A 25,067-nucleotide genomic window follows, 5' to 3' on the forward strand; every position below is an offset into this window, starting at 1 on the left:
TTGAACACTAAATCATCATTTTTATTAGACAAGCTGTAATTTTTCTACAGCCATAAAGCAGGATAAAACACAAGTTTTGCTTAGCCCTAGGCATGTATTCTTGGTGAGATCAGCATATAAATATTGGAGCAGTCAGGTAGAAGTCAGTCTTCCTCTGCTTTTGCTGCTCACTCTGTTACAATAAAGAAACCCTAAGAATATATTATTTATAACTTCCTATCAATAGCATTGTTATTAGCATAAGAAGAGCCTACTGGATCAGGCCAATAGCCCATCTAGTCTAGCACCCTCTTCTCATGGGGCCAACCAGCTGCCTGTGGGATACCAGCAAGCAGGATTCAAGCACTTTCCCCTCCTGTGGCTTCCAGCATCTGGTATTCAGAAGCATTGCTGCCTCTAACTGTGGAGGCACAGCATAGCTTTCATGGCTAGCAGTCATTGATAGCACTCTCCTCCATGGATGTGTCTGATTAGCATTGATATTATTCTTATTATTGAAATTGACATTGTTATTATTATAATACAGAGTTTGGATGTTGTGTGTTATTTCTGCCACCTCTGTTGTATGCCTCAGCTATATCTCTTTCCAGTGAGGCTGGGAAGCTGTCCAGCAGGAGAGATGGGGAAGTTTTGTCATAGAATTATTGAGTTGGAAGAGAATCTTAACTAAAGAATCCATGACAGAGGGCCATCCAACCTCTGCTTTAAAACCTCCAAAGAAGGAGAGTCCACCACCTTCTGAGGGAGTCATTGCCACTGTCAAACAGCTCTTACCATCAGAAAGTTCTTCCTGATGTTTAGTTGGAATCTTATTTCTTGTAACTTGAAGCCATTGGTTCAAGGAGAAAACAAGCTTGCTCCACCTTCCTTGTGACAGCTCTTAGATATTTGAAGATGGCTATCATATCTCCCCTCAGTCTCCTCTTTTCTTGGAGATAAACACACACAACTCCTTCAACCATTCCTCATAAGCCTTATTTTCCAGACCCTTGACCATCTTGGTTGCCCTCCTCTACAGACGTTCCAGCTTGTCAATATTTTTCTTAAATGTTGGTGCCCAGAACTGGATACTATATTCCAGGTGTGGTCTGACCAAGGCAGAATAGAGCGTACTAGGTACTATGGCTTCCCTTGATCTGGAAACTAGACTTCTGTTGATGCAGTTTTGAAGCAGTAGGGAGAGCTGCCCAGTGCCAGAGTCCCCTGGAATGGTGAGCTGAGCCACGTGGTGCATCAGCACCATGGCACCAACTGAGCAAGTTCACAACTGTTCCAGCTGACCTCACCACTTTCCTGGCCTTTATTTATTTAATCAAATTTAGATGCCCCTTGATTGTAGAAACAAACCATTCTCAAAGCAGTTTACAAGACAAATAAATGTGTTAAACTACTAGTAAAAATAGTATTAAAAAATGCCCCACAAAAACCCAGGTAATTAAAATATTCAACTATTATTTCAAATCAACCAGAAGTTAAAAACTTGATTAAAACACATGCCAACCTTCTAGCATGCCTAAAGAAAATTGGTGGGGGGGGGCACCAAAAAAAGTACAGCGAAGGTGCCTGTCTAATGTCAGTTGGCAGGGAGTTACACAGTATGGGTGCTGCTGCACTCAAAGATTGATTTCTAACAAACCTTGACATGAGTATGATGTGGCACCTGCAACAGAGCCAGTTGGTCTGGAGCACACATGAGTGTTGGCTTCCTCTTCCTGAGTAGCACTTGGGAAAGGGAGATGATTCCTACCCCTTCCAGTCCAAGTCTCCACTCAGGCCCACCACTGTTTCTGTGATTTTTGGAGGCTCTGGAAGTGGGACCAACCAGTATTTGTCAGTTGCTCCAAACCAGCAGTTTCCCCAAGTGGGTAGGACATTTCATATTACCTGTTTATTACCTGCTTAGAAAGGAAGCTGTTTTGTTAGTCCGTGTATTTGCTTTAATTGAAGTAATTCGGTGCAAATGATCCTCTGTCTGTATGCATAGGTATCGCCTGGCTGGCCTCCCCGGAGAGTACCAGTACAAGAACATCACCAGCGCAGAGATCAATTACTGCCTGATAAAGGACCTGATCATCTGGACTCAGTATGAAATCCAGGTTGCATCTTACAATGGAGCTGGCTTGGGAGCCTTCAGCAGGGCAGTCACCGAATATACTTTGCAAGGAGGTGAGTTCTGTCCTGGATCTCCTCTCACTGGTAACTGAAATGGCACTGGTCAATCAGCTTGTTTGCACATGGCAGTCTTTGTCAACCTGGCGCCCTCCAGATGTTTGGGACTACAACTCCCATCAGCCCCGGTTTCATACTGCCATGCTGACTGGAGCAGATGAGAGTTGAGGTCCAACACATCTGGAGGGCACCAGGTTGGTGAAGGGTAGTGTATAGCTTTTAAAGTGTGTCTGTGTAGGAGGGAGATTCTCCTGGAGGGAGGCTGTTTCTGATCCCGTTTCCAAGGAGCAAAAGTGAGTTCTGAGCAAAAGGTGATAAGAGGCCTTTTCGTGCACCAAGAAATAGCATCTGATCAAGTGTTTCTTACCTTTCCCTTTTGTTTCATGCCAAATTTGTTGTTATTTAACCAGCAGAAGTATTTGCACGGTTTGTGTGTTCCTACTTTGTATCTGATGTCACACCCAGACAGGTAAAAAGTAGATTAAATATATTCTGTGTTGGACCAACTGTGATAGGCCAAGGAATATAAACACTTTCAGAATTCTTCAGCAGGCACAATTTGACCTGATTAAGAGCACTGTGAAACTCCAAATGCTTGTGGACCCATGTACCACTCTTAATTGGGTCATAAATACATTCTCCCCCTACTTTGTAGTGTCTCTTGTCCTTGGGATAATTACAGCAACTGCTAAGTTGTTGTTGTTGTTGTGTGTGGTTTTTTTTTTAAGGTGTTCTTGTCCAGAGTAGTGCCATTCTAATTATCATTAAAAATTTCTGAAATTAGGCTACATTAGGCTGCTGAAATTAGGCTGCCCTGGAGAGCAACAGCTGTATCCCTACCACCCCTATCTGGGGCCAATGTTTCCCCTTTCATTGTGCATTTTCATGTGGTGACACAATTTGTTGGAGAGGGTAGGGATGGGCCAAGACACACTGCTTGTCTTGAATCCTGAAGTGGGGCCTAAAATTAGGGGGGTGTAAAGATACAAAGAAGTGCCTATGCATGTGGAATGTCCGGGCTGAGCTAACGCTGTTAGAAGTCACCAAAGACAAGGAAGGAGGATCCAGGAGTTGAACTTGGGAGCTGGAGCAGAAGAACCAACCCTGGAGCCACAGACCAAGGAGCACACAGAGGCACAGCAGAACCAAGAAGACCTGGTTGCTGAGGCCATTGCCAAACTGGAAGCCTTTTGGAGCTCTTCTGGTCCAGGAGAGCCTGTGGCCAGTTTGGATGGGTAGAACTAGCTCAAAGCTCAGGAAGGTGCCCCAACTGTTGTTCCTATAGCTTGCCATTTGGGGCAAGTGCACATGAGAACTGAAGGCTCCCAGTTATCACCCCACTGGCTCCCGACAGTGATTGGAATACTTCCTCCTTGCAGATGTAATGGTTGCCAAAAAAATAGCTGTGTGGCTCCAGCCTTCTGAGCCTTTCTGCCCTCTTCACGTCAAAACCCCTTTTAAGCTTCCTAATCATTGCTAAAAGCCTCTTGTGGCTGAAAACGAAGCCATTGCTGCTTCCACCGATGCCCCCAAATTGCAGGCCAATGTTGAATTTTGAGCCGTAGTGAGAGTGTCACGGTCTTTGCTTTAGTGGGCTGTAAAAAGCAAGAGAGCTATTAAAACTTCCCATTGGAGACACAGTACATCAGTTACTTCATAATCAGTAAAGTGCATGTTACGGTTTTGCTGACTGGGAATAGGAGAGCAATATTATTACATGATTAAATACAGTTTGCCTTGCGAGAATATTTTTGTTTCTGTGTTTTGGTTAGGGGTGTGAGGTACGTTGAAATGCAACAGCAACTTAATGGGTCAATAAAAGGAACAACTGACTTGCCCAGGCATTTTTTTATGAGTGAAATCGGCTTGAAAGAAACAAGAGAAGCTTCTGATGCTAAGATACTGCACATGGAGGATACACAAATACAGGTGCCTGTGCTCCTGTTGCTATGTGCCTGCTCTAATCCCTGCGTCTCTAAGTCTTTGGTTCTAATGTGCTAGAGTAAGGAGTAGGGAGTTCAGCGATATAGGATAACCATCAATGACAGCAGCTTATAACACAGCAATACTGAGTCTTCAGACTCTGCTTCTGGGCACCTGGGAGGCATCTGGCTGGCCCCTGTTGGAGGCAGGATACTGGGCCAGATGGATTCTTGGTCTGTCCCAGCAGGGCTTTTCTTAGGGGTCCCCTCACAACACAAAAGCACACAGCACTGTGTCAAGATCTAGTCCTATGCTCTGCAAGACACACAGAATATGGGTTGAATTAATTATTGTACTACTTCCATGAGTTATTTTTTGTACCATCTCTATTTTAAATAATATTAATGTTTTTAGTTGGTTAGTAGTTTATATCTCACACTTTCCGCACATTCATGTTTCTGGGCAGCCAAACGTTTGAAAACTAAAAACACAGAACAGCATTAAGCAAAAAGTCAGAAAGAACAGAAACAGCATGTGGACAGCATGGCAAAATGGAAAGTGGCATTAAACTAGGCACCAGTAGGGCTTCTTTTTCAGCCTAAGAGGTGCCGGATTGGGTTTGTGGCGATTGTGGCGAGTGCTCCCCCTAAAACAACTTTGGGTGGGTGCTCACCATTGTCTACCACCTCCTATGATAACATCAGTAATAGGCAGGCTCGTCTGAAGAGAGGCAGTCCAAAACTTGAATAGCCCAAAATGTGAATAGCCCACAAACCCTAAAGCTTGTAGGGCTTTAAATGTAAGCAGCAGCACTGTGAACTGAGCTTGAAAAAGGATCGGGAGCCAGCAAAGTTGTTTGCGCATGATATCCCAGTGTCTGATCTCAGTTAGCAGCTCAGTAGCTGTGCCATCTTCAAAGGCAGCCTCGTGTACAGTTGTCTAACCTATAGGATCTTTGGACTACAGGAAATAGCCATGTGGGGTGTGTGTGTTACATGTTCAAATACTACAGAAGGAGAAATATGGAAAAACCCACAACTAAACCAGAAATATCTTTTTAAAGTTATAAACTAGGAATGGAAATACAATTAAAATTCCTTAAAAATCAAAGCTCTCCAGACATTTTGAAAGAACCCCAAAACTATCCATAAGGAAGATTAAGTGCAACAGGCAAAGCCAATTAGGGGCAATAATAATTTAACAAATCCCCAGCTGATTTTCAAATAGCTTTGTCTGGAGAAATGTTTCAATATTTAAACAGACATAGGGTTGCATCTCCTAGCATTTCATTCATGCTGTTTCTATTTAACCACTGGTCAATTTCCCCCGATTCAAATAGTCATTAAATTATTAGTGTACCTAATTGGGTTTGCCTGCTATTGATGCAGTCTTTTGCTTGCCTATAAAAGACCAATGTGCTAAAATCAAGGCACTTCTCTTGTATTCTTCACTGCCAGCAAGAGCTCTATAGTGTATGAGTTTGTACCTACCATGATGTTCATTTCTTGCATTCATTTTAATCACATTCTTTTTGTTACCTTTAAGGTTTGACATTCCCTTTCTTTTGACATTTCAGGTTGCCCTAGTACCTTAGCCATTTTCCTTGGCGCATTTGTTAATTTCAGGCCTCCAGTCCCTTTCCTTAAACATGGCAATTGGCGCTAACGTAGCTTGCTTGATATTGTGTGATGTTAGTATCATCATTTATTGACCAGCTGTCTGTAGTCATTTATAAATATATAAATCCTGCGTTGCAAGTTGAAAGCTTTCCATTCTGCATTAGGGGACTGACAGAGAATGGTATTTAGAATGCAAAAGAGCGTAAAAGGCCCTGTGCCATTCTTGGGCAAGGATCTTTGACTATTTGATAGATAGTGGTTGGGTGTAGATTAAAAGCTGGACATTTGTAGTCTATTTTAATGTTAGTGCTTCATAATGTAGACAGATTACTCAGACATGGGCATTGCCATGTGATAATGTGGCCTTTATTGAACTGTGTTTGATTAGGCTTTCCCTTTGAAGTCTTCTCTGTTGGGTGTGGAAAGGGGCCAAAAGAGGAGCAAGCGGCTTGGTCTCAGTCTCATTTGAGAGATTATTAATGTCAGAGCCTCAGAGCAAAATGATGGGTTTCCCTTTATTGCTCTGCAGTTGGAGAATGTCCAGGCAATTGCTGCTTGTGACCATTTTTCACTCCCAAATAAAATAAACAGCTCCTAAATCCAGGGTGAGAATTTTTAAAAAAACAAATTTTTGGCAGGCAGGGGCAAGAGAGAAGGAAGCCACATTGTACTATAAAAAGGTGGAAAAATGGAAGCTGTTGGCCTTTCCATCTTTCTGGCTTTCTTCTCTGTGCCTGCTAATATTTGTGTTAGAAGCTGAGTAGATGAATGGCCAAGGTAGGAGGACTCAAGGCCCATCAAAAAAATGTCCTCCTTCTCCCTGGCTGCTATAATGGTGTCTGTCTAATAAGGAGAGCCCTTCAGGGTCAAGCCAAACTGGGACCCCCTTCAGTGCAACACCCTGTTTCCTATAGAGGCCAGCCAGATGCCTCAAGGTCCAGGAAGTCAAGAAACAGAACATGAAGCCTGTAGCCCTCTTCATTTGCAGTTCCCTACCTCCAAATGGTTGTGTTGCATGTAGCCATCATTAGCCATGGATAGACTTATCCTCCATAGGTGGTATTCAGCTAAGTTTTACTAATAGTAGACCTACTGAAGTTAATGAAAATGACTGTTAAGCTTGTTAATTTCAATATGTCTACTCTGAGTATAAGCTTAATTGAATCCCACCCCTTAAGTTTATCGAATGCCATTTTAAAGCCATCTGGGTGCCTGCCTCTTACAAGAGCCATTCTGCTTTCAGTTCATCTTCACAGGCAGACAGCTGGAAAGATGAAGCTGATGCTCATTTGTGTTTCTTTGAAGAAGTTGTCAGGGTGGCTGTACACTTTATTTTTCATAATTCTGATAAAAGCAGTTTCCTACAATCATACAAGATCAGAATACCATGAGGGAGCATTAAATATCCCAGGATATCCTGTGAATAAGAATGTGCACTGTAAATTCCTCCAGGTAGACCCTTGGCATCTATGAGTTCATCAAGTTCAGTTATAAGAAAGTGCAAGGAGAAGACCAGCACATCAAATTCCTTTCACAATCTTTATCATCCATCTCAATTGACTTGTGTAAGCCCTTGAGATAATCCATGCTGGCAAGTAGAAACCCCCACAAACGTACTGCCAAGCACTCAAGACTTGAACACACAGGAAACCACTTCACACTAGGTCACCCTATTAGGGTATATAGCTCAGTGTTGTGTACTCTGACTGGCAACGGCTTGCCAGGCTCTCAGGCTGGAGAATCTTTCTGACATCTGGTCCCTGGTCCCTGAGAAGGACTGTAGAAATTTAGGAGTCTACCATTCTAAAGGAATAGCCAAGCCATGAAGAGTTCAAGAAGACAGGAACCTGCCAGAAAAATGGCAACTACTGCTATTCTTAACAGAGCAGTTGTTTAGTGCCAACACAATAATATCACTTAGGTTCTCTTGAGAGACTTGCTGGCACAGCATTAAAGCAGAGTAGTCCTGAGATCAGAGGAGCTGACTCTCTGAACCTGAAGAGCCTTTTCAGAGTGGTGTTCAGCACAGCTCTTTGACCTTACATATGTTTGCTATCATTCATTACAACTGCTCTTTCCTCCTCTGATGTCCCCTCAGGCTTGTGTTTATTTGTTTTTGGCACAAAGAAGACTGTGGCCCACATGCTGTTTTTACTGGTATTTGCATATGCAAAATTAGGATCTCAGATACACTTGTGTGAAAAGTTTATTAGTGGGACATTTCAAATTTACCTAGGAGGGCCCAATGATCTTTTTTTTTTTCTTTTTTTGCCTGTGGAGTTTGGATGACTTTTTCCTCACTATATATTTCTGAAATTTAGAAACCTCTTCTTGATGCAAAAGCAAATTTAGATCTTCATCCATTATTAAAACATGTTTCGTTGCATGAAGTCTAGTTTATACGATAAGAAGGTAGATCAGGGTATTCATATCAGTCTTGGAGACTTCTTTCCTGGAGTATTTCCCTGCCTGGGAAAACCTGATAAGAAATGGGACATACTCAGTGACATATTGAGCTTCTCAAGTACACTGAGACGCTGACATTATGGCATCAACAATGGTCATGTAAATCAGAGGGTGGGGAAGCTGTGGCCCTCCAGATGTTGCTGGACTTCAACTTCTGTTGTGCCTGATCTTTGGCCATACTGTTGGGAATGGGTGTGCAACATCTCAAGATCCACCTTTCAGATTACCCACCCCTGCTGATGCAAACTATTCTTTAAAAAGCTGTTCCTGGTAAGAAGGACAAAGTCCAGGAACTGAACAAATGAGAAGTGCTATGTGGCTTGCAGATCAATATGACCTGGACAGTTTACATGAATGTCCATTTATCCTAAGAGAAGGTGCTCCGAGGGTTGCCTGCTACATCTCTAGAGTGCTGGTCTAAGGAAGCGATCAGTGTTGGTTCAAATGACCATATCTTCCTGTTTCTCTCTGGCTTAGTCTCCAGTAGAATGGTGGATTTTCAGAGCATCCTGGTGGGGGCTGCTTGGAGTAAAACAGTCTACATCCAACTAATCCTGGTTGCTAAATGGCTTGTTGAGAAGTGAATGCTTTTTTTTAATAACCCCTTATATAAGATTTCTAAGCCTTTCAAACTTAGTCCACCTCTTCAGTTGGGATTCCCTGGAGGACTGCTGGGAATTTGTTGTTTTCCTGGGGGGGGGGGGGTGCTGTGAAACTTTCATTGCAGAGATCCCCAGTGTTTCTCAAAATAATTCCAGTTCCTAAATTGCATAGGAGTGGTGAACCATGTGGGTTAAAATTTGTTTGCATTTGTAGTAAAGAAAAGTGTAGAGATGGCCAAAGACTACCTTTCAAATAGCAAGTGCTCTCATTCCTTTTTTGAAATGCAGAACCTACATGCTTTAGGGGAGAGGCATGCAGTAATCTGCTGCTCCCATAAACAGATGCACCAGAAAGCACACTTCACTTATAACTGTGGGTGCACTGCTAAGCTTACAGTCCAAATAGTCAAGCAGATTTGCAAATAAGTTTCTGTTGAAAATCTGGGGAATCCATGAAATATATGTGCTTAGAATTGTGGAGTATGCACCACAGTGGTATATTCTAAGCTAGTCCTTAAAGAGAAAAATTGAAACCTTGGAAATTGACAAACCTGAAATCCGAAGAGGCTGCCATGTTTAGAGGTGGAAACTGACAGATTAAGGTGTCAAAACATTATTTGGAGACCTTTCAAGCCTATGCTGAGTGCTCATCTTTAAAATTGCTCTTCTTCCTTTCTTCATGTTCACAAGCAGCTAGTCACAGCAGTAATATCTTTGGCCTAAATCCCTTCCCGTTTTCCCCTTACCTTTCTGCCAGAGGCCACCGAATGCCTCTTATTCACAACTGCCTTTCCTGACCTTTTCTGCTAAGAACAGTTTTAGAATGCTACATAATAACTTGTAGGTTGACCAGCTGAGTTCTAATGCATTTCCAGCTAAGTGAACTTTATCAGGAGGAATGTAAAAGGTTGGTTCTGTCACGCCAGCTCTGCTATGCAATTTGTGGGGATTCCTCAAACCAATCACAAGAAAGCTGCACACACTTGGGGAAACAAGTTCAGATTTGTTTTGGTTCGGTTTGCCAAACCTGCAGTTGTGATGAGAAGGACTGCGTTTGTGAGCAGCACAAAAGGGAAGGACTGGCACGCGCTCCACTCTGAGAAATCCACATAAAATGCAGGATTGCCATCCTTCATTTAAAATGTAACACTGCAACAGCAAATAACCTGCACAAGCAACGCTGACACCAAACCCTACATATAGTAAGTAAAATAGAAACATCACCACCCCACCCCATGCCCACCCATCTCTCCCCCCCTCCACCTCTTTCCCCCTTTTCTTCCTAATGTCTCAACAAATGAAACTGATTTGTAAAAATGTTACATGGGGGGAAAAAAACGCAAGAGAGAGACATTGCACACTTTTGTAAATCAACAAAATCTTTAATAAAAAACCAAACAAAATAAATAAATAAAATGTAACACTGCAACTTTCCATGGAGTTCAAATGGCACTTTTCCTGATAAATCCATTAATATGGATATTTATACTCCTGTACCCAAAAGATGCTTATGCACATTAGTCAGTCTTGTTTTATCCATGTATGAAATGCATTCATTGAGATTCAGAAGTTGATTTTTCTCTGAAAGAAATAATTATGCCATAAATTATTATTTCTTGAGCTACCATTTTCCACACATGGTTTTATCTCCCCCTCCCCCCCTTTTCATGACAGGCATCCTTTAAGCCGCAGTGCTTCTTCTTCTGAGTTCAAAAACATCACCTTCTCACAAAACCAGAACATTTTCCATTTTGAAATAGAGGAAAACAGCACTGAGTTTGCCACATTCCTGTAGATGTTGTCAGTAAATACTTTGGTATCTTTGCCTGGGCAGCTTTTTTAGCTTCCAAAAGTAAGGGTAATGAACAGAAACTTTGTTTGCATGTTGCATTCTTTCATGACATTCTGAGTTCCTTTACCACAGTTGGTCCCTAAAGGTAGCTCATCCTCTTCCTCAAAGTGCATCAGAATTCTCAAAGAAAAAGGTGACGCTCAGAGGTGTGCAGTGTGCAGGCAGCAGGAAAATGCTTAAGAATGACTTCTGTAGGCAAGCTCTGTGGGAAACACTTTCAGAACCTTCAGTCTAGCATCCGCCAGGAAGTCACTAAGTTTTTCAAAGTGTGAGGCAGGACTCCCCAAGGAGGTAAAACTGCTTACAGTCCCTTCCGTAAGAGTCTCCCCCTTGTCCAGCAACTGCCATATTTATCACTTCACAAACCCACTCAATTCAATAGAAGTGACCCTACCATAAAGGGATGGTGACAATGGAAAACATCATGTGACGGATGTTGGGGACCATAAATGGCTGTACAACAGAAAACAGATCCTGAATCACAGGAAAGTTCTCATGTGTAAACCCCATTTGAAATGAAATGTTTCAGGCAAGAACTTACTGCTTCCACCAAGGTCTCTTTTCTGGAAACACACAGTAGTCTGTTATCTTCACCCTTTTCTTTTGCTCCTCTTTTATACTCTCTCTATTTACTTTCTTTTCCTGAAAAAGTAATGTACACACACCTTCAGAACCAAAGCGTAGGAAGAGGCAACGGTAGGCTGTAGCTGTTCAGAACCACGGACAGTTCACTGTAGTTTAGATACAAACCAAAGGTGTACTGAATACAAAGCAAATGGACAAGATATGAGCTTGCAGTCTTGCCAAATCTTATGTAACCCTGTGGTGAGGTGAATGTCTCCTCAGACTGGGTCCACATCCAGTCCCACGTGGCTTTGCTCCAGCATGGGAGAGAAGACACCTTCTGATCCTGGACATGATGTGAAAGCATAGGGCCATATTCAGATGGTTCTGGGAACAAGTTTTTGGCTTCAAAGAATGGGAACAAACCAATCCTCTCCTCAAGTGCAGAGGACAGGAGGCATGCTCTTCCTTAGAGCTTCTCTTCTTCCTTTGTGGGAGTCTCTATTGGGGTGGTTACTTCATAAACTTTCTCCCTTGGTGTTCCCAAAACCTCTGTGTTGTCCATTAGAGGGGGCCTGAGCTCTAGGGCATGATATAATTTTCACAATTCTTTGATGATGTCAAGGAAAGTTGGGAGTGGGTTTTAGGAAGGATGCCATATGTAAAGCTTTACTGTGCACCATCAGAACATTATTATGTCAATTGATCACTGGGGAAAAATATTTGAACCCTTCTCCAAAGGCATCCTGAGCAAGATATACTCCACTGGATATGAGAGTAGCACAAAATGTCCTGTGATTCCAGAAAGTCTTGTGATTAATCATACATGCAGTGACTTCAGGAATCAGTTTCAGGTTGTGGAATTAAAGTGATGGATGACTTCTGTTACTGTAGTCTTGTACACACATAACTTATCCTCAATTTAACAGTGCAGATGACCAATGAGGACTGATGCTATCTAGCCAAGAATCTTTTTACCAATTATGGCATCCATATTGTCCACAGTTTTCTTCTTATTCAAGCAGGTTACAGCAAATATGACTCATCATGCAAAAACTGACATACAAGTTCACTGTAAACTTCTCACATTTTTATGAGTGTACAGTGGTGCCTCGCAAGACGAAATTAATCCGTTCAGTGAGACTCTTCGTATAGCGGTTTTTTTGTCTTGCGAAGCAAGCCCATTGACAGCTTAGCGGATTAGCGCTATTAGCGGTTTAGCGGCTTTTAGCAATCAGCTGTTAAGCGGCTTACCAGCGGATCAGCTGATAAGCGGCTTAACGGCTTAGGAAAAGGGGGGAGGGGAAAAACCCGCAGGAACTCGCAAGACATTTTCGTCTTGCGAAGCAAGCCCATAGGGAAATTCGTTTTGCGAAGCGCCTCCAAAACGGAAAACCCTTTCGTCTAGCGGGTTTTCCGTCTTGCGAGACGTTTGTCTTGCGGGGCACCACTGTATTATAGAATAGTTGTTCTCAACTCTCTGTGATTAGAAGAGTTAACAATCCAAGTTAACAATCAAATTAGGGCATTATCCTCATTTTGGGGCAAAACCTGCCAAGCACTGCTTTGCTCAGCCATCAGTCATTTGCAGCTATAGTTGTTATATTGCACCCAGAATCCTTATGAATAGGTGAAGTTTAATTTGGGAGTTCTAACGATTGTTTTAAAACTTACTGTTTTTCACTTTTGTTAAGGTCCTTCTTAGTTTATAAATAAAATGCTATAGGAAATATCATTCCAACTGTCCAGTGTACATAACAACACTGATGTAATGCATTATTTGTTTGAATCTGTGTAATTTAGGCTGCAATCATATGCAAACATGCTTACATGTGGGTAAGCCTCATTTAACTTAATGAGATGTTTCCAAGTAATCTTGCATAGGGTTGGACAGTTTGTTCCCTAATACAAGAGAGCAAACGATGTTCTAGGGCCAAATATATACATATATATTTATATATAATATCCCATTATTAACAAGCATATAAAGGAAAACACAATTCAAGTATGAACATACAAGAAATTTGCTGATTTCCTGAGAGAGGTTGTAGGGTTGCTGTTGGTCTGTGAGAGTTTCTTCTTGAAACTGCAGGTTCCCATTGCACCATGGATAATTGAGAGAGATGTATTCACCCATCACCATCTGTGCTTCTATCTTAGGTCTTTGGGAAAAACCTCATCTGTAGAATAATAATCCACAAGAACCATTTCATCTCTTCCCCTGCCTGTTGAAGGAATCTCCAAACAGAAAATGAGAAATAACCCAATTAACTTTCTTTTAAAGTCACCACTGACTATCAGAAACATAAATCACAGGTCTCTCTTCAAACCACTGTTATTTGCTTTGAATCATGAGTGGCGGCTAAAGGTTTCTTCTTTTTCACTTCTCCTTTCTTCCATTTCTTCTCCCTGCCTGCAATCAATTTTACTTTGTCGTCTTCCTGACTGGTGTTCCAGTGCCTACAGCTCCTCCACAGAACATCCAAGCAGAAGCAGTGAACTCTACCACCATCCAATTCTTCTGGAACCCTCCTCCACAGCAATTCATCAACGGGATCAATCAGGGATACAAGGTTTGAAATTATTATTATTATTTTAAATTAAATTTATATTCAGCCCTTCATTCAAAGACCACAAGACAGTTTGTTTTTCATAAAATTATAGATTTATTAAACTGAATGCATTTTAAATTATCTGTTTATTTACTTTATTAAATAAATTTACTTTATTTATAAGTAAACTTTATTAATGTTTGGCATGCCAGTCATCACTTACTGTGATGTAGTTCTACAGATATAAGAAACTGGATTGTTATCGTTTGTATTTCTGATTGATTGATTAATTGTATTTCTGAATATGCTTGTTGCATATTTGTTGTCTCAAAAAGTATACCTTTGGGTGATTTTTGGCATCATGTTTACCAAGTACCATAGTGGAGACAAGTTCTCCTGTAGATATCCAGAGTGTGGTCCATCTATCTGTCTGTCTAATAATACACACATACATATTTGGGAGAACTTTTAGAGAATTTCCGAGCATTAGTACTCTGTTCTTCAACCCCAAAGGCTTCAATTGCAGCTTATATACAGTTAATTAAAGACAGAACCTATCCACAGACATACACTATAAAAGACACAGCGAAAAGGGAAAAGGGGCAGGGAGGGAAGAGGAAAAAAGAAAACTCAGGCACCAGTTCTTAAAAGTAAATAGTAATTTGTACATTGCCCAGCTGGAATGAAACGGTTCAGGGGCAAAAAGTACTTGTTGAAGCTGGTCCTTCTGCAGGACTGAAGAAATGAAGCCTGCTTCCCACCTCTCCCACTGAGATATCTAAAAACTATAACCACTTGTGATCCAGTGAATGTGATGGCAGATCAATCTGACAGGCCTGGATTCAAGTACTCATTAGACAATTAAGGATCTGAAAGACTGCATTTACCCCAAAGACCATGACACTCTAGATAAGAAGCTGAAGGGTCTTGGGGCACAGGCGGTTTTTTCATTACTCCTTCCTGTTAAAGGTCATGGCCCAGGAAGAGAGAAGAAAATACTGAAAGTAAACCACTGGCTGTGTGGGTGGTGTCATTAGAAAACGTTTGGCTTCCTAAACCATGGTCTCTGCTTCTTCGGGGAAGGACTTCTGGCAAGAGATGAGTTGCACCTCACAAGAGTTGGCAAGAATGTGTTTGCTAAGAGTCTCACGAAACTGATCAGGTGACAGGGGAACACCTGGTACTGGGGAGTATAGCTTCATTGATGCATAGGAAACTGAGGTGGTGCTTCAGAAACCTGATAAAGGGCAGGAAACTACAAGAAGGAAGCAGCTGGAGGGAATGACTCATGATTTCAATTGTCTTTTTTACTAATGCACAAAGTATGGAAAACAAGCAAGATGAATTTGAGCTCTTAATGCAGGATGGCAAATATGCACTAATAGGTATTACTGAAACCTAGTGGGTTGAGACTCATGGCTAGAATGCAAAAATTAAGGGATATAGCCTATTCAAAAGGAATAGACCAAACAGGAAGAAGAAGTAGCATTATATGTAAAGGGTGTGTAAAATTGCAAGGAGATCCATGACATGGATGGTTTGTTAAGGGTATGTTAACATTGTTTTTGTTTCATTCTACCCTGCCTTGGGGGAGTCTCAGGATTGAATGGTGGGATGAAAACAATTTGTAACAAATAAATAAGTGACCATCTTGGCAAGTCCTCACCATGATTCAAACATTTCTGCAATGGTGGAGAAATGGAGCAGATCTCACCCACTCCACTCACCACATATTCCTCTACGTGCACTCCACAAAGCCTGTACAAATAGCCAGCCCAATTTGCACAATATTCCTCCCTTTTCCCAGAAGGGAAAGATTGTGCCACATGCATGGAATGTTTCATCATGTACTATTTTAGATGTCTGGTAGAGATAGAGGAGCAGTGACTGAAGCATCTGGGTTGGGCCATGAGCCTCCAGGATTGGTTCTCCATCCATAAAATGAAAATGAATATGGCTGACTATTAAAGTTGTGCTTCCACTATTCAGAGTTGTTTCAGGTGTGTGGAAGGGGCTTGGAAAATCTAGATACTTGCTACTATAGTATCCAAATCTGTAGCTGCAACATTTATCCTTTAGATGCCAAGGGGTGTGCACCTGAGTAAAAGTCCTGAGAATTGAGACTGGTATGTTATTTCCATTGTGAGTTTTGATTTCTTTTTTTCTTTCCTAAACATGTGAATCCAGCATTTTCATCTGGCTGTTATCCAAACTTGTTTTTATACCCAATTTGCTTTTAAACTGCAGTTTCCTTTGGAAAAAAAGCATATGAAGTGATTCACAGGCTAATTCGCACTTGTCAAGAAGAAGTGATCTCTGTGCTTTCAACTGTCAACTTTCTCTTTCCTTTCCTTTTCTTTAGTTCCTTGAGACGTAAACAGCTGCACAGTTCATATTTCTCTTATAGCTTCTTTAACTGTAATATGGATAGTTTGGGGAGGACATTTCCATCACATTTACTTGTACTGCATAATTTGTGTAATGATTTATACATTACCAGTAGTCAATTTTTTGAGTGTCTGCTTGCCAAGCTGGTTCCACCCATTGCATCTTTTATGTGGCAAATGCACTTGGCTTCGATTAATAGAACTGTGCGGTGCTAAATTCTTTGGAAATGAGGAAGAGTAAAAACACAGTCACTAACATTTGGACATTTCCATTTTCTTTCATAGCTAGGATTCAAAAAAGGAGAAGTGAGGCTCTGTGTTTGTCATTATGTAATGGTTTATTTTCATTTGACACTCACTTGAATCTCAGTGAGTCTTCTGAACATGATGTGACAGTTCCATGCACAGGGCTGGGGGGGAAGAGGAGCAAAAGGAGGAACAACTTGCTTTCTCTTGTGCTGCTAAGTTCTGGTTGCCTAGAGCTTGGGCATATCTGTGATTTTCATCAGCTTGCTGGTTAGGTGCAGCTGAGCATGGCATCCATGTTCTTCCACAAGCAGATACACAATGCTTGCAATTCATAACAGCTCCCTCCTCCTCCTCTTCCTCCTCCTCCTCCTCCTCCTCTTCAGAGTAAATTTTAATTTCCCCAATCCTGGGGAAGATTCTTGCATTTTCTTCGCTTAAGGTGGCAGAGAAATGAAGGAGGGAATCCAGAGTTTTTGTATATTTTAAAAGCAAGGGAAACGAGGTCCTTCTTAATGTTTCTCCACTTCCAGCTACTCACTGGAGACTGAAGAAGGGACCCATGTAAGATTGCTACTGTATGATCGTACTGATCATGGCTTGGAGGTTCATTTGTAGGGTCATCTTAAATCATCTTAAATCTTGCCATGAGAGGTCTTTGCAGGTACGGGAGGAACATTGAGTTGGCAGGCTGATTTGTAAAACTGCAGTCTGAAGGGTGGGTTAAATTTTGGGCCCTACCCTTGTGGGGTCCTGCCCAAATTTTGTCCCAGTGTCAGAATACAGGATTGGGAACCATTTATTATTATTTCTGTGAAAATCTTTGTCCCTGGTCAACCTACATAAAAAACTACTGGCAGGGGGGAACTTCCTTCTGCGATTGCCAGTAGCCAGTGCAACAAATGTGTCCATGCATCAAGCAGTCCCCTTTAGGCTCTGTTAACTGCTCTTGGGGACAATTAGCACAAATTAACAGCAATTAACAGCACTGAGCAGTTGAATAGTGTTGTGCTATAAAAGGTGATCAGGGGAGCAAGGTCTAATAAGCCTTTCAGCGAGTTGGATCATGCTTGCTGTTTGAATTCTGTTCAACTATCAAGGATCCTACCAAGTGTGCCAAGACACACTCTTAAAGAGTCAGCCTGAGACAATTTGCTACCAAAGGTGAAGAATAAGGTGACTTCTTCTCCATTGTGCTTGCAGGAGCTGAGCAGACTGACTGCTGGATGTTGCACCAACAGTGTCAATGGGACTCCACTGCACTAGGGGGCAGCAGCCTATTTTGGGGAGTGCAGGGCTGGCTGCATGACACATCTAGAGCAGCATCCAACGTCTTGTCTCCCCTTGTTCAGTGCTCCACTGTTGCCTGTTTGATCAGACAGTGATGCGATGCTATGGCAGTGGCATGGGTCACCTAAGCAGTGCTTGTACGATGCCTGCTGGAGTGTGTGCCCTGGCCTGGCTGACTCTGCTTGCTTACTCAAGGGCCTTTCACTTTATGCTACCTTGAGGGTAAATATCCAGGCAAGACAGACAGCCCAAGGCAGTAGCAATCAAGCATCTCCACTCCCAAGGTGCCAACTCAGGAGGGGCTCAGGCAGAATGAGCACAGGGACTGCCAGCATCCTTCATCTGAGATGGCTAAATGGTAAGGACATCCCTGTCTCTGGGGTCACTTAGGAACAGGCCTGGCAGCTCCTTCCTTGATCCCTTCCAGCCCCACATAATGCTGCAGTCAGTGTTTGGCTCAGGCTGCTCTCCCTGGCTCTTGAACAGGGGAGCACCACCCCCTCCCCTATCCAAAGGGGTTTGTTTTAAGGTTCTGTGTTGTGTGTTGAGGATTTTTGCACAGGTGTTGGTAATGTGACAGGGTTATGACAGCATCCTGGCAGGGCTCTGAACCCAGACCTGGAGCAGTTTCTGTAAGTCAAATGGAAGAGAGGGAGCAGAGGCTGGAGGCTTAGGTCTACTGAGGGGAATAGTGGAAGATGAATTCAGTGTTCCTGAGCATGACACCCACCAAAACCCTGCCCCTTTTCAACCCTAGACCTTCAGTGTCTCCTATGGTTGGTGGGCCTGGCCCTCATCTTCCTGGCATGATTGTGGCTCCTTGCAAGCTTGTTTTGACACTGGTGCATTTTGGGCAAGTGGTATGCCTCCCTTTTCCTAGCCCTTCTGTTCTCTAGCAACTGGCTGATTATTTTCTCATCCCTTTGATTATTCATTCCTGGAAGCAGGAGGAGGTTCTCTGTCGGGGTTATGTAACTCCTTAAGTTTAGCTTAAAGCACTTGTGTTTGCCTCTTTTTTAAGAATCAGATTTTAGCAGCACAGTTTTAACATTCTCTGTTTATAGCTGGAAGTAATGCACAAGGCTTTCATCAAGCACAGCAACACAGTTAAATTTGTACATCCAGCCAATTGGCAACAATTGTGTTAATAGTAATGTTGTGCTATTACAAGTGAACTAATGAGGTCCTGGCGGTCCCATGCATTGGACTGTGAGTGGGAACCATCCCTGCTGTGATTTCATGCTTTCTTAATCAATGTTCCCATTTCTAGCTCCTGGCCTGGCCAGTTGATGCGCCAGAAACTGTGACTGCTGTTACCATTACTCCAGACTTTCATGGAGTGCACAGCGGCTACATAACCAACCTGAAGAAATTTACTGCTTACTACACCTCCGTCCTCTGCTTCACCACCCCAGGGGATGGGCCACGGAGCTTGCCACAGCTGCTCAAGACTCATGAAGACAGTAAGTAAAGAATGACCAATGTCAATGAACAGCTTTTCCACATGATCCCTAGCTGGCTGATGAGCAAATAACCGTAACTTCCTAATTAGGTTGAAACCATTCATCAAACTTACTAAGCAATTCAAAGAACCACCGCAGACTGAAAATGTGTATTTTCACTGGGAGCTGTTCCGTGCTGGAAGGGCTTTATAGCTATGGCACTGAATACCCTTCCAACATGGAACAGCTCCCAGTGAAAATACAGACTTATTTTAATTTCTGGGTAGATAATTTTATTTGTATAAATTAATAATAATACCGGAACATAATAACTAGTTATCTTCCTTAAATTTCCCCTGAAGAACAAACTATTATTCAATTCACGTTTGTTTGTTAATTAATTATTAAATCAGAGCCACTTCACACTTTGTGGGACAGAAGAGTTTGTGCTTGTCCACTGTGTGTCTCCATGGTGAGACACCATCAAGTTTGGAGATAGAAAACATGTGATTAACATGTACAAGGCTTCTGAGCATCTACAGTTCTATGATTCCGTGATAGCACTGTAACCTTGCAGCTTTTGCCAGAGGAAACCTCCTGAGAGAGTGGGATGCAGTCAACTCTTCTAGGGGTACATATTATTTTATACGTTTTGTTTTAGAGAAACTGGGGGATATATTGGCAGGTAGAACCATGCTGTCCACTGCCACCACACACAAGATTTGCAGTCACAGTGTGCATAATTTGCAGATACCCCCTTGTGCAAACTCCAATGAATTCATGTTAATCCATCCACTTGGGAGTATAGTTCCCCACCTGTCAGTTCCCAAAGGAACACCTTGAGCAGCTTGCAATGTGTTTTTCAGACACAAAAAAACAAGTAAAACAACAATAGAAACAGAAGCAAAGCATCAGTATATCCACTAGGAAGAAACAGAATTTAAAATTATGATATTTATTAAATTTTAGTTTAACAATAAAATACATAGATAATAACACAATCTTTTCCAATATCCACATTTCATATTCATCTTTGGACTTCCTCACAACCCTTGTTCCTGCTTTCTAAACTCATAAATTTTACCAGCAAATTATTAACTTGGTTTAATTCATATAATATAATTTTCCAATATTAATATCTCAAATTTTGGGATTTAACATACTCTTATTAAAACTTAATCATAAAATGTTACTTATGCAAAATTTATCTTTTCGTCTTCCAATTAAATTTAAATTTATATTCTTTATAACTAGTTTGTTGAAGCCATGTTTTTGCTAATCTTACATCTTTCTTAACATTCATACAATTTACAATATTTTTGTAGATAGTCCTTAAATTTCTTCCAGTCTTCCTCCACCAGTTCTTCTCCCAGGTCTCGGATTCTGCCAGTCATCTCCTCCAGTTCCATATAGTCTATCAGTTGCATCTGCCATTCTTCCAGTGTGGGTAATTCTTGAGTTTTCCAGCTTTTTGCGATGAGTATCCTTGCTGCTGTTGTAGCCAGAATTTAAAATTATGAAAGAAAGATCTGTAAAGTGAGGGTAAATAGAAAGTTTTATTTACCTTCTGCCGACAAGACATTCAGCTTGACTGAGACTGAGGCTCTGTGGGAAGAGCATTCCTGAGCCAGGGTACTATAACCAAAATGATTCTATGCCCTGTTTCCACCCATCATAAGACTTTGAAGGCCAGGATGTGGGAGGAAGAAGAGGGGGGCCTCTGAGGAAGATTTATTGAGCAGTTTTATGTGGGCAAAAGGGACTCCCAAATCTGCAGGTCTGATGCTTTTGAAAACGCACCACCACCAGAAGGAATGCCATTTCACCAAATGTGCACCATCTCTTGACTGTCTCCATCTTGCTAGGATTATGCTTTGCTTAATGGAGGCTGTGCAAGACCAGTTGCTCTTGGTTCTCATTCCCTCCAACAGAGCTTGTGCTGGAGAAGCTCCCTCTAAATTGTGCCCAATCATGCTTATAAAAGCATGATTGCTGGCTGGGCCACAGGTAAAATTTTATTGCTCCCAAGTCATCCTTCTATGTGCATGCATGCTTTTGTCTCAATCTCTTATGATATCTACCACCACAAGGGAAGGTATTGCCAGAGCAAGATAGAGACACTAAGCCTGGGTTTCTAGAAGAGACTGGAAGTTGAGGGAAAGCAAAGCAAGATCAGGACCATGGACAAAGACCAAGGTGCTGGCTCAGGACCATGGTTAGCAGACTGAAAATTCTAGTTGCCTCAACTGTGTCTTAGAGCAGTGGGCAAGTTTTTAGAGTCTCTGCTCAGGTAGCTGGGATGGAAAACCTACATAATGAGTGCTGCATCTGGACACAGTCAATGGTCTGGGGGTTTGGGTTTTTTTGCTTACTCTAAGCAGATGGGTTTCAAGCTGCAGGGGCATTTTGAGGGAAAGTTCCACAGGTTTTTCCTGAACTTGCAGGGAGTCTATGGTCTAGTCATCAGAGTCTGATGGCAGAAGTGTCTCCTTGGAGCTCAGGACATGAGATGTGGGTTTCAGTACCAGTAGATTCAAATGGGAAGGACCAGGGAATGGATCTGTCTCCTCTGCCTCACAGCTACTGTTGTAGGAGGATGTGCAACCCGAGGCTCCCTATAGCTATGGCAATTTTGTATGTACTTGGCTGTCCCAGTTCAACACAGCTGGCCCTGAGATACTCAGCACCAGATTCAAAATTTAATCGTGAGACAGCACAGTTCTGTTCCCAACAAAGCTCCATTCAGAACATCTTGGCAACTTACAAATCTTATTTAAAAATAAACAAGGGGAAAAGGCATGCATAGCATGTCAAATTTGCAATGATGTGTATTAGAATTATTATTATTATTTTGTCATTTTCCCTGGCCTAATTTATCAAAGCCTGCAGAGAGAAGAAACATTTTCTTTGGTGTTCAGCACAAGTACTCTTCACTTCAATTCCCCGCTTCCCATCTGAAATCTCACCCCTGCTGCTGTAGAGACAAACCCAGACAATGCAGGAGATACGAACAGCTTCTTGATGTGGTTATTTCCTTTCCCAATGCCTCGAGAATAACCATCTGTTCGCCACTCTTCCTACAAAGACGAATCATATAGACAGCTTCAGTGCTAAAGAAGTCTGATTCCAAATGCTGACAAATTGGCCATGGGAGAGACTTGTTGGGAAAGATACTTCTATGTTCAAAGAACAGATTTTCTGCCATCAGAACTTTTGCATGCTAGCAGATTGCAGGCTAACCACTGGATATCTGCAAAGCTGCTTAACTACAAATGTGTTTACTTAAATTCAGAATTGCAAAGCAGAAGACAGAACTGTTGCTTTAATTACTTCAGAAATAATCAGATTTTTAAGGCTTCAAAAATTCCGTTGACATACATTAAACCAGCACAACTGATCAGGTGGTTGCTAAGTGTGTACATCTAACATGGCTCTAGGCCAGTTGTTTTGTCTCCCCCTCTTCTTCTTTTGCCTGCTCCACAAGAGATTAGTTCTTATCTCCTTTCCTACCATGGCACATAGGAAAGGACCATAGTTCTGCAGGAGATTTCATAGTTCACATGTGGAAACTCCCAGGTTTTGTCCTTGGCAATTAGAATTAGAATTAGAACTGGGAAATATTTCTGCTTGTGATTTTGGCAAGAAAGGGGACTTTAGTTGAAGGACAGAGCACTTGTTTAGCATAGTGGAGATCACAGGTCCAGTTATTAAGCTATTAAAAAAACAAACCTGCTGGCTAGGGATATGAATGGCTTTTATGTGAGCTCCTGGAGACCCATGACCAATCTGAACAGAGAATAGTAGGCTAGATGGACATATAGGCAGTTTCTTGTGTTCTTGCAAGAACTGAATATAAGAACACAAGGAAGGCCTTTTGGACCAGGCCAATGGCCCATCTGGTCCAGCATCTTGTTCTCAAAGTGGCCAACCAGATGCCTGTAGGATACTGGCATCTTTTATCTGTCTCAAATTCTCCAGCCTTCAGCTTCATTGGATGTCCACAAGTTCTAGTGTTATGAGAGAGGGAGAAAAGCCTTTTTTTCTTTTCATGTTCCCTGTGCCATGCATAATTGTTATGCACTTTCATCATTTCCCTGCTGCCAGTCAGACAAGTAGATAGGACTGGGCTAGATGCACACTCTTCGCTGCTTTGTTTCTCCACTCTCCCCCCCTTCACGCACAAATACACACACCCAGGATCATTCTAACCCACTTATTCTGCCTACCTGTAGTTCTCTGTGCTTGACTGCTTCTTCCTTCAAGGTAGACTATGGTGCATTAAAGCTCCTGAGTTCATCATCCTGTCCATTTTGGATAGGAAAGGATAATTGGAAATTGCAGAGTCAGGAGAAAATGAAAGACAAAGTGCGAGATTGGTTACACTACGCTCAGATTAAAGAAGTTTTCAAACTTGATAAAAAGTTAGGATTCCAGGTGGAAAAATCGAAGCTAGAAACGGAACTGTTAGAGCCCAAGACTAAGGTACTCTCAAAAATGTATAACTTGCTGTTGAAGTGGAATACACAAGATGAAACGGTTAAATCGGCTATGATAAAGTGGGCACAAGACATTGGATATAACATCATGTTTGAGGACTGGGAGAGGTTGTGGATTACTGGGCTGAACTTTACTGCATGTAATGCTTTGAAAGAAAATGTTATGAAAATGATATATAGATGGTACATGACCCCAGTCAAACTTGCAAAAATATACCACTTGTCTGATAACAAATGTTGGAAATGTAAAGAAAATGAAGGAACATTCTTTCACCTCTGGTGGACTTGCCCTAGAGTGAAGGCTTTCTGGGAAATGATATATAATGAGCTGAAAAAGGTATTTAAGTATACCTTCCCTAAGAAACCAGAGGCCTTCCTTTTGGGTATTGTCGGCCAGAACGTGTTAAAGAAGGGCCGAACATTTTTTATGTACGCAACAACAGCAGCAAGGATACTTGTCGCTAGGCATTGGAAAACTCAAGATCTACCCACACTGGAAGAATGGCAGATGCAACTGATAGACTATATGGAACTGGCTGAGATGACTGGCAGAATCCGAGACCTGGGAGAAGAGACGGTGGAAGAAGATTGGAAGAAATTCAAGATTTATCTACAAAAATATTGTAAATTGTATGAATGTTAAGAAGGATGCGAGAGTATAAACAACTGGGCACCATTAAGCTAGATGAAGCGAATTATGAAGATAAGCTAAATTTAAGAAAGGATAAAAAATTTGGAAGTTGTAGGTTATATTTAAATTCTTTAAGATTTGAGTAAAGGATAGTTAAAATCAGAGATATAACATTGGAAAAGTAGATAATAAGAAATAAAAATAAGGGGATAAATTTGCTGGAAAAATTTTATAAACAGGAACGCAGGAGCGGGAGATGTGAGGGAGTCCAAAGAAGTGAAGAGAATTATGTCAAGAGATGTTATATTGTATTGTTTATTGGCATTGTAATTTTAAACAAAATTGTTAATAAAAATTATTTTAAAAAAACAAAAAACATTTTGGATAGGAAAGGCTTTGTAGCTCACAGTCAGCTCCACGCAACGGTGAAAGGGAAGCTCTTCTTGTCACTCACTGCAGGAGAATCTGGGCTATGTTTGCTTCCAGAAGAAGAAGAAGAGAATAGCAATTTCCACCTAGCAGTTGCAGGGGACCCAGCTGAGTCCTTTGCTGTAGAGCAACAGGAAGCAAGAAAAGCATCAGTGCTCAGGCCACTGATAGAAAAGTACTGGATATTGACATGACTGAGATGCCTGTAAAGCTCTTTCTGCTATGAAGTGAACAGTGTAAATATTAACACTGTAATTTTTGTCATGTTGCTAGAGTTGGAGTGTATGAATGGGGGGGGCAGAGTTTTCTTTATGCATTTGGGGGAAATCCTGCAGTGCTTCTCCTCCCAAAGCAAATACCAGTTTCAGAAGTGTGATTTCCCTAAAGACTCTATTATTT

At 41.8% G+C, this 25,067-nt stretch overlaps 1 protein-coding gene across 8 annotated transcripts in view; it reads left to right on the forward strand.

Annotated features, from left to right (window-relative positions):
* Positions 1–25,067, forward strand: part of SDK1 (sidekick cell adhesion molecule 1) — a 659,529-nt gene that overhangs the window by 480,138 nt on the left and 154,324 nt on the right. For all 8 annotated transcript variants that reach the window (XM_079953648.1, XM_079953647.1, XM_079953646.1 and 5 more), the window contains 3 exons: positions 1,985–2,166; positions 13,653–13,768; positions 18,941–19,133. In XM_079953648.1, coding sequence (XP_079809774.1) covers positions 1,985–2,166; positions 13,653–13,768; positions 18,941–19,133 — 491 coding nt within the window. The remainder of the gene's footprint in view (positions 1–1,984; positions 2,167–13,652; positions 13,769–18,940; positions 19,134–25,067) is intronic.

The sequence above is a fragment of the Podarcis cretensis genome (assembly GCF_951804945.1).
Source record: "Podarcis cretensis genome assembly, chromosome: 14".
NCBI lineage: Eukaryota > Metazoa > Chordata > Lepidosauria > Squamata > Lacertidae > Podarcis > Podarcis cretensis.